General features: G+C 37.6%; 2 protein-coding genes across 2 annotated transcripts; one reads left to right on the forward strand and one right to left on the reverse strand.

Annotated features, from left to right (window-relative positions):
- LOC109239227 (uncharacterized mitochondrial protein AtMg00810-like) lies at positions 1,593 to 2,367 on the forward strand. Its single transcript, XM_019405772.1, has 2 exons — positions 1,593 to 1,834; positions 1,977 to 2,367. The coding sequence occupies exons 1-2, from the start codon at positions 1,593 to 1,595 to the stop codon at positions 2,365 to 2,367; spliced, it is 633 nt and encodes a 210-aa protein (XP_019261317.1).
- On the reverse strand, positions 6,458 to 8,606 carry LOC109239238. The gene is made up of 3 exons (XM_019405782.1): positions 8,456 to 8,606; positions 7,376 to 7,464; positions 6,458 to 6,868 (listed from the first exon to the last, which is right to left on the reverse strand). The coding sequence occupies exons 1-3, from the start codon at positions 8,604 to 8,606 to the stop codon at positions 6,458 to 6,460; spliced, it is 651 nt and encodes a 216-aa protein (XP_019261327.1).

The following is a 9,937-nucleotide window of genomic DNA, read 5'->3' on the forward strand; positions in this document are numbered from 1 at the left end:
CAGCTTGTTCACACTGATGTGTGTGGACCAATCAATCCATCTTTCTTTGGTAAAAGTAAATACTTTTTGTTTTTCATTAATGACTTTAGCAAAAAGACTTGGGTTTATTTCTTGAACCAAAAATCTGAAGCTTTTGCTGCTTTTAAATTTTTTAAAGTACTTGTGAAAAAAGAAAGTGGCTATGAAATAAATGCTTGAAGGTCCGATAGAGGAGGCGAATTCACTTCAAAAGAATTTAATGACTTTTGTCAGTCTCATGGAATTCGTCGCCCTCTAATGGTACCGTATTCACCCTAACAAAATGAAGTTGCAGAGAGAAAGAATCGGATGATTCTTAATATGGCTAGATGTATGTTGAAAGCTAAAAGTATGCCCAAGGAATTTTGGTCCGACGCTGTTTCTTGTGTAGTTTATTTGAACAACATGTCTCCAACAAGAAATGTTAGAGATCAAACCCCTCAAGAAGCATGGAGTGGAAGAAAGCCAAGTGTTAATCACTTGAGAATCTTTGGGAGCATAGCCTATGCTCATGTGCCACAGCAATGGAGAGCGTAGCTTGACGACCGAAGTGTCAAGCATGTGTTTGTTGGCTATAATACGAGCTCAAAAGGCTACAAGTTATACAACCCAATTAGAGGCAAAGTGGTGGCAAGTCGCGATGTTGAATTTGATGAAGAATTGACCTGGAATTAGGAAGCTCAGGAAGAAACTTCATATGATTTTCTTCCATACTTTGGTGGTGAAGAAGAACCAGATACCGTGGAACCTATGCAAGATACGACTCCACCTCTTTCTCCAACCAATGTTGCATCTCCTTCTTCCCAAGAAAGTTCAAATGAACAGCCGCAAAGGACAAGGAGTATTCAAGATCTCTATGAGGACACAGAAGAAGTTACTAATTTTGATTTTTTCTATTGTCTCTTTGCTGACAGTGAACCAGTGAACTTTGATGAAGTTGTTACAGACAAAAGGTGGAGACAAGCCATGGAGGAGGAGATCGAGTCAATAGAGAGGAACAACACTTGGAATTTAACAACTCTTCTCAACGAGCAATTGGAGTGAAATGGGTATACAAGACAAAGAAGAATGCTGATGGAGAAGCTGAGAGATACAAAGCACGACTTGTGGCTAAGGGCTACAAGCAAAGGCAAGGCATTGACTATGAAGAAGTCTATGCACTTGTTGCCCGTATGGAGACAATTCCTTTGTCGATCTCGTTAGCGGCACAAATAAAGTGGAAGATCCATCAACTAGACGTCAAGTCAGCCTTCTTGAATGGCTATCTTGAAGAAGTAGTCTATGTTGAACAACCACTGGGATTTGTGGTCAAAACCCATGAAGATAAAGTGTTGCGGTTGAATAAAGCTTTATATGGATTGAAGCAAGCACCAAGGGCATGGAATAGTTGTATCGACAAGTATTTTCAAGACAATGGGTTTACTCGTTGTCTCCATGAATATGCTCTTTACCTTAAAGTTCATACTAATGGAGATATGTTGCTAGTTTGTCTTTATGTTGATGATCTTATTTTTACGGGTAATAACCCAAGTTTTTTTTAAGATTTTAAGAAAGATATGTCACGTGAGTTCAAGATGACTGACATAAGGCTCATGTCATACTACTTGGGCCTAGAAGTGAAGCAGATGGAGGATGGAATTTTTATCTCTCAAGAAATCTATACAAAAGAGATATTGAAGAAGTTCAATATGCTCGATTGCAACCCTGTGAACACACCGATGGAGAGTGGGACAAAATTTTCCAAGTTTGATGAAGGAGAAAAAGTAGATCCCACATTTTTCAAGAAGTCTTGTGGGAAGTTTGAGGTACTTGACTTGTACCAGGCCAAATATATTCTTTGTAGTTGGAGTAGTAAGTCGCTTCATGGAAGCTCCTAACTCCACTCACTTAATTGTCGCTAGAAGAATTCTACGTCTAAAATGTACGATTGATTTTGAGCTATTTTACTCTTCTTCTAGTGACTTCAACCTTATGGGATTTTGTGATAGTGATTATGCGGGAGATATTGATGTTAGAAAAAGCACAACTAGTTTTGTACTTTTCTCGGGTGATTATGTTATTTCTTGTAGTTCAAAGAAACAATCAATTATTACTCTGTCGGCTTGTGAAGCTGAATATGTAGCAGCAACATCCTGTACATGTCATGCTATTTGGCTGAGAAGATTATTGAAGGGGCTCAATTTACAAAAAATTGAAGCTTCGGAGATTTTTATTGACAACAAATCCGCACAAGTACTCGTGAAGAATTCAGTGTATCATGATCGAAGAAAACATATAGATAATGTATCACTTTATCAGAGAATGCATTGCCAAGAAGGAAGTCGAGCTCAAATATGTGAAAGCTCATGATCAAGCTACAAATATCTTTACAAAGCCTGTCAAGTTTGAAGATTTTCAGAGATTAAGATCAAGACTTGGAATGACAAAGAAAAATCAAAATTAAGGGAGAGATTGTGGGGTTCATCCCATCAATATAGGCGCGTCCCTATATAATAATACTTGGCTGAAGTTTATACTTGGTGACCAAGTTTGGAAAGATGTGGAGGAGAATCAAATTGCTCCAGTAGAATACTTTGAGCCCACAGCTCTTTTGCCTTATAAAAGGAGGGCATTCTCTCAATTGTAAACACACCAAAAAGTACAGAGAAGTAACAGAAATTAGAGAGAGTAATCCACAGATCGTAGTCTGTGAGATAAATAGTGAGTGTGATTGTGTGAGTAATATTGTTGTGAGGTATTTAAAATAAAGAGTGTTATTTCTTTCGAAGTTATAGTAGTCTCATGACTTTACTAAGTTGTAATATTATAGTAGTAATATTGCTCCGCTCGGGTATTGTATTTTACCCTGTTAAAAGATTTGATATTTTTGTTACTCTCTTCTGTTATTGTTATTTATTGTGGATTTTATTCTTGGGCGGGATATTATTTTTTCTACAAAAGTATCATTCCCACGAGGATTTATGACCAACTATTGTCCAATATAAATTATTTATAAATTTATTTCTCAAGTGGTGGCGAAAAAAATGATGGTGATTTTCGTTAACTAAGTTAGTACGAAACTCATAAGAAAATAAGAAAATAAGATCGCAAGTAGAGCAAACAAACACTTAGTAAAAATTCAATGAGATGGGAATATTCTGGGGTTACACGGAATTAATGTCTCTCCTATTGAGTTCTTCCAGTTAATTTAATCACTTGATTTATCTAATTTATTGATTAACAGGTTTTATTATGCTCGCAAAGTTCTTTCAATGCTTCTCTCGTCTATTCAAGCCAATCTAATACTCTATCTCTATAGAATTAGAATTAACAAAATGCATGTAGATTTCCTGCAAAAATTAAATAACCAAGTAAGGCAACTAGAATATATCTATCCTAATCGCGAATATATTCTCCGATGCCCGGATTCAAGAACTTACTCTATTCAATCTTATATGTAATCTATAGTTCCCACTTTCGAGTTCAACTATGAATTCATAGATAGTATAGTACTCTATTATTAGCTACGCAATAGAATGATTAAGTGCAAGATTGGATAAATGAATTAGCATGATAAACCAAGCAACGAAATCAACCATCAACTACAATAGTCAATAACGACTCATAACCCCAGAAAAATAAGGTTAGTAGCCATTCATGATATGGTTAAACAATTTCATAAATGTTGAATAGTTGAAAATACTAAGAAAAATGAAGAAAAACTGAGAATCCTTGCTCCCGACTGTTCCGTTCTTGTATTTTTTTCTCAAAGTGACATCCCCCGTCTAGAATAGGTTTAGTCTTCTTTTTACACGAGTTGGGGGTGTGTAGGGCCGTCAAAACATTGTCCCGAGCAAAATAGCAGAGTGTCATGTCACCCAGCATCCAGGGTAATCACATCGCACTAGCCCTGGCACTGAGCTGTTCCAAAAAACTTTAGGTCTGTAATCTACGCCAAGGGTAGCGCGATACACTACCCTGAGCGCTACACTGGCCCATTGTTTTTGCTTTATTCTCTTTTTGCTTCAAATCGTGTACTTTCGTGCCACATTGCCTCTAGGTGACTCCTACACATTGAAATATCATGAATTAGAATAAATGATTACATTACACATCCAAATTCCACTAAATATAAGCAAAATGTAAGGCGACATGCATATAAATACACATACTTTAAGCCGAATATCAACACCCCACACTTAAACTCTTGCTCGCCCTCGAGCAATGGGACTATCAACTATACACCAACAACTTACACATCATGTATGGAGGATCAAGTCAATTATTCAATCATACACTCTATCTTTGACTATGGTTGATACCGGCAATCAAGCATGAACATACGAAATTCACATTCTTCCGTTTCAAACATGCACAAGTATAAACATTTCAATTAAACCAATTCAAAAAACCTACCCATAACCACCCTACCGCAAGAGCTGACGCATTACCACTAAGCACCCTCAACTCGCACATTCACCCAACAAAAGAAGTTAACAACATTACCAATCCGTCATGAGACCATGTGCCCTTACCAACAAACAAGAGAGTGAATATAAAAGTAGTCCACACATTCAAGTATAACTTTGAACATATAGTAAGGGCATCACTCAAGTGAACAAACGGCACTAACTCTAACAAAGAAGTTCATGTGCATCCCGCGGTCGTACCGTAAGTTTGCTCGTAGTGTACATTTCTACTAATCTAAGCTAGCCGAGTCTAGGATCAATGTGGTCTTTCCGGATTATAGTGTAGGCTAAGGGATGGGTAGGATATATTTAAGAATAGTGACTAACCCTCCTAAGCATTTTAATACACTATACTCACAAGTCAAGCACATATTCTTCTCAACCAATTCATTTGCCACAACTCATACTCAACAGAGCCCCGTTTTTTTAATTGAGCACTTCTACGTTCCCACTAGTATGAATTAGTAATATTAGAATCTGTGTTATTTTTTTTTCTTTTTTATTTTTCTTTCTTTTTCTTTTTTTTACACGCATTCCTTACATTAAAGATCATCGGCTAGCGGCCTTTCATAATTTTAGTGTACCTTTGTGGGACCTTCCTAGGTTCCACTCAAAATCTACTTTCCAATATCTCACCTTACTTCTTTTAGCGCATAAGCGCCTTCGGAGGTAAAGGTTCAACAAAATTAAGTTAAGAAAAAAATTAAGGATGCGGCTTTTAATGTGGGTGCCAAGAAAAAGGTCTACAGGCTCAAAGGGGCTAATAACGGAGAAATTTTTATTTATAAGTGACAAGCACATCTATGATCAAGCAAAAAACTCCCTACGTCATTTCCTAGACTAGCAAAACTTAATTATTCGCTTCGATTAAGACACAGGGAAAGTTCCATACAATGCATGATAGCACAAAATATCACAAATCCTTACACACACATTGCACATGACTCAATCAAGGCGGTTTTGTTCAACTTTCAAGTCAAGCAAGCACATATAGTTGAGAATTTTAAGCAATAATGCACTAGGTGACATACAAGTCAAACAACTGCGAATAGGCGTCACAAAGTAGGCTATTTATTTCACTTAGGCATCACAATTCAAATAAAATATAACAGGAAGACAGAGTGCATACCATAGCTTAATGTGTCAGCACCAAACATATCAACAGGTATCTAGAGCACCTTAGTTTTCTTCCTATCCTGCTCCTAAAAAGATGAAATCAAAATACCCGGTTCAAGCTATACCCTTGGAAAAGAACCGGTGCCCAAAGAAAAACCAAGGGAATTACTACCTATGCTATCTAATAAAAATAAAAGAAATTTTTTTTGGTATTTTTAATCGGACCTTAAGAAAGATGTCCAAGAGATCCATCGACGGGAAAAGTCTGAGCTTTTTCTGATTTTCGCACCCTATATTTTTGTTTTTCCCCCAGCAACTGTCTATTACTCTAAACTAGACAACTACTAACCACACGTTATAAGAAAATTTGAGAAAAGACTTTATACAACTATACTCAGAGAGTAATTCCCTCACCCCACACTTTTTTCATGCATAGTCCATGATGCATGGATCACAGTGCAAAATATTAAAACAAGGATGAGAAATACTCTCTGAGACCTTCTAGGGCTTATCTGGCAACATGATCCTCAATATTAAGGGTCGGAACGACCCCACACTAAAGCTCAAACATGCTCCTCAGCTTCAACTCCGGGTGCTCAGACTTTCCTTACCCTGCAAATAAAAACAAAACAAAATATAATACTAAAATAATAATAATAATAATAATAATAATAATAATAATAATAAATAAAATACATGTTTGGTTGCCTCCTAACAAGTGCCTTATTTATAGTCGCGGCACGATATGAACGACTTCTTCAAGCTGGACACTTTCGTTTCATCCTCTTTCCATGGAGTTTTGCCTTCTTGCATACTCTAGGATGATCTCCTCTTTCCTCTCTGACCCTTTTCTCTTTTACCTTTACACATTCAGCTCACAACACCACTTTTTCTAACTTGATTTTCTTTTCCATGCTACTAGGCTCCACATAAGGACTTTCCTCTATCAACTTCGATTCTACCACAGAGATCATGCACAAATCCTCATAATGCTTAGGAAGGATAAGCGCCTTGTACACATTAAATGTGATTTCTTCATCATGCACTCTCATCTTTAGCTTGCCCTCTCTAACATCAATAAGTGTCCCTCCAGCGGCCAAGAATGGTTGCCCCAAAATAAGTAGGACTTTCTCATTGGCCATGTAGTCAAGAATAACAAAATCAGCGGGAAAGATGAACTTCTCCACTCGCACCAGCACATCTTCAATAATTCCTTCAGGCACTGCTAATGACCGATCTGCTAGTTGTAGAGTTATAAGAGTAGGCCTAGCTTCTCCTAAGTCAAGCTATTTGAACACTGATAGTGGCATCAGATTAATACTTTCCCCTGGATCGCATAGGGCTCTACCAACCTCGTGTTTTCCAATCGTCAAGGGAATTTCAAAACAACTAGGATCCTTCAACTTAGACGGGAACTTACTCTATACTCTAACACTGCACTCCTCAATAAGTGCGTTTCAAACTTTATCAACCTTCTTTTGTTGGCCACAATGTCTCTCAAGTACTTAGTATATTTAGGAACTTCTTGCAGCACTTCTACTAAAGGTAGATTCACACGCACCTGGATCGAGATATCTAAGAACTTTTTGTACTTGGAATTATCTTTCGATTTTTGCAACCTTTGAGGAAAAGGCAGTGGTGGCCTTACCTCTGTCTCCTGCATGTGTTCCTCATCTTTATTTTTAGCTTCCGCCTCTGGTTGAGGTATCAATCCTCAAAAACTTATTTAGCCACATACTTCTTGGGTGTAACCTCCTCTAATGCTTTCTCACTTCTAGATTAATTGCGTGTACCTGTTCAATGAGATTTCCCTCAGTATTACTTGGGAGTGCTCCAATAGGTCGGGTATTTTGTTGTGCAGCTAACTGCCCAATCTGCCTTTCTAAATTTTAAAAATTAGTCCTCAGTTTGGTTGTCTGTTTGAAGTTGTTGGTTGTCAACTAACAAGTTTTTCAACATATCATTGATGCTTTCTACCTCTTGTGGTGGCCTTTGGGGCTGATTGTAGTTTTCTTGGGGTCTGTATTGATTTTGACTAGCATGGTTTCCACCCCATGAGAAATTCGGATTATTCCTCCGGTTGTGATTATAAGTATTCCCATATTGTGTACTTTAGTTCATTGGACCTCTACTCTGATGCCCCACATAATAAATAGATTATGGATTCACCGGACATTGATCACTCGTATGACCTTCTCCACAAATTTCACAACATATGGCCATCCTCTGAACCTGCTGCATCTGATGCCCATGACTCATTTCCATCTTAGCCACTTGGTTGGTAAGTTTAGAAATTTATGCCCGCATGGCTGACATCTTATCTAGCTCAAGTGTACTTACTACTTTCTATTTTATCATCCTTCTTGGTTCACCCTCACCTTGATAGTTATGATCGTTTGTAGTGAAGTTGTTCAACATAGTTTGAATTTCACTATATGGCTTTTGCATGCAACTTCCCCCACAAGCTGAGTCTAGATTCAATTTGGAAGTCTCATCCAAACAATCAACAAAAGTATGTCCCGACACCTCATCAGTCTGACAATGATGTGGGCAGCCTCTTAGTAGTTTCTTATATCTTTCCCAAGCTTGACGAAGAGTCTTACCATCTCGTTATTGAAACCTAAGAAACTAGCTCCTCAATGACTTTGTCTTCTTAGTGGGAAAAAACTTGATTAAGAATATTCGTGCTGGATCATCCCAAGTGTGGATCGAGTTTGCAGGCTCCTTCTACATCCATTCTTTGGCTTCCCCCAGCAGTGAAAAGGGAAACAATGTTGGTCTGACGTAGTCCTTGGAAACGTTCGAATAATTATAAGTATCCGTAATTTCTAGAAAGTTTTAAATGTGTCGCTGCAGATCTTCATGAGATAGACCCACATACTGCCCTATGGACTGAATAAGCTGCACCATGTACTGTTTGAGCACAAAGTGACCCCTGATATCAAGCTTCACAATAGCCTGAGTCATATTAGCAAGATTAGGCCTTGCGACCTCTATCACTGATCGCTCTTCATTTTCTGCCATCTCGATTACTTGTGGTTAGACTACGATGCCCAAATCTGCAATTCTTGCTCTTGCTTCTGCCTCCCTACTTAACCTGTGGAAGAGTCTTTCTGGTTTAGGATCAAAAGGCGGAAGATTGTTTAAACTGTTACTTCATCTTAGCATTCAATGTTAACACCAGTAGAGTCAGAAACAGCAAAACAAATCAAATCTCGAACAAAAGCAAATAAAAGCTTATTTCAGACAAGTAGTTAATTTCTAAATCCCTGGCAACGGCGCCAAAAACTTGTTGGGTCCAAACGCACACGCAAGTGTACGCGGTCGACAAGCAGTAAAGTGAATAAAAAGTATCTTTTCCATGAGGATTTATATCAATTACTATCCAATCTAAACTATTAATAAATTTATTGCTCAAGTGGTGGTGAAGAAAATGATGGTGATTTTTGTTAACTAAATTACTACGAAACAAATTAGCAAATAAGAAAATAAGATCGCAAGTAGAGCAAACAAACACTTAGCAAAAGTTCAATGAGATGGGAATATTTCGGGGTTATGGGATTAATATCTCTCCATTGAGTTCTTACGGTTAATTTAATCACTTAATTTATCTAATTTATTGATTAACAGGTTTTATTATACTCGCGAAGTTCTTTTAACGCTTCTCTCGCCTATTCAAGCCAATCTAATACTATATGTCTATAGAATTAGAATTAACAATAATGCATGTAGATTTCCTGTGAAAATTGAATAACCAAGTAAGGCAACTAGAATATGTCTATCCTAATTGCAAAACTATTCTCTGATGCCCGGATTCAAGAACTTACTCTATTCGATCTTATATGCAATCTATAGTTCCCACTTTTGAGTTCAACTATAAATTCATAGATAGTATTCTATTGTTAGCTACAAAATAGAATAATTAAGTGCAAGATTGAATAAATAAATTAATATGATAAATCAAGCAAAGAAATCAACAGTCAACTATAATATTCAATAATCACCCATAACCCCAGAATAATGAGGTCTGTAGCCACTCATGATATGGTTAAACAATTTCATAAGTGTTTTATAATTGAAAATACTAAGAAAGATGAAGAAAAACTAAGAATCCTTGCTCATGAGTGTTCTGTGCTTGTGTTTTTCTCTCAAAGTGGCATTCCCTCCCCCCCCCCCCCCTCCAAAAATAGGTTTAGACTTCATTTTATCTGAGTTAGGGGTGTGTAGGGCCGTCAAAACCTTATCCCGAGAGAAATAGGAGAGTGTCCCGTCACACAGCGTCCATGGTAGCTCGTCGTGCTATCCCTGGCGCTGAGCTATGCCCAAAAACTTCAGGACTATGATGTAAGGCCCCG

Source organism: Nicotiana attenuata, chromosome 1, assembly GCF_001879085.1.
Source record: "Nicotiana attenuata strain UT chromosome 1, NIATTr2, whole genome shotgun sequence".
NCBI lineage: Eukaryota > Viridiplantae > Streptophyta > Magnoliopsida > Solanales > Solanaceae > Nicotiana > Nicotiana attenuata.

What these genes read in the sequence shown, in the direction of transcription:
- LOC109239227 (XM_019405772.1), top strand. Translation starts at nt 1,593, where the DNA reads ATGACTGACATAAGGCTCATGTCATACTACTTGGGCCTAGAAGTGAAG. An exon ending in AAGTTTGAGGTACTTGACTT is followed by an intron (nt 1,835 to 1,976) that starts GTACCAGGCCAA and finishes CTCTTCTTCTAG; the next exon opens with TGACTTCAACCTTATGGGAT.
- LOC109239238 (XM_019405782.1), bottom strand. Translation starts at nt 8,606, where the DNA reads ATGGCAGAAAATGAAGAGCGATCAGTGATAGAGGTCGCAAGGCCTAAT. An exon ending in GTCCATAGGGCAGTATGTGG is followed by an intron (nt 7,465 to 8,455) that starts GTCTATCTCATG and finishes TTTAAAATTTAG; the next exon opens with AAAGGCAGATTGGGCAGTTA. An exon ending in AGGGAAATCTCATTGAACAG is followed by an intron (nt 6,869 to 7,375) that starts GTACACGCAATT and finishes GTGTTCAAATAG; the next exon opens with CTTGACTTAGGAGAAGCTAG.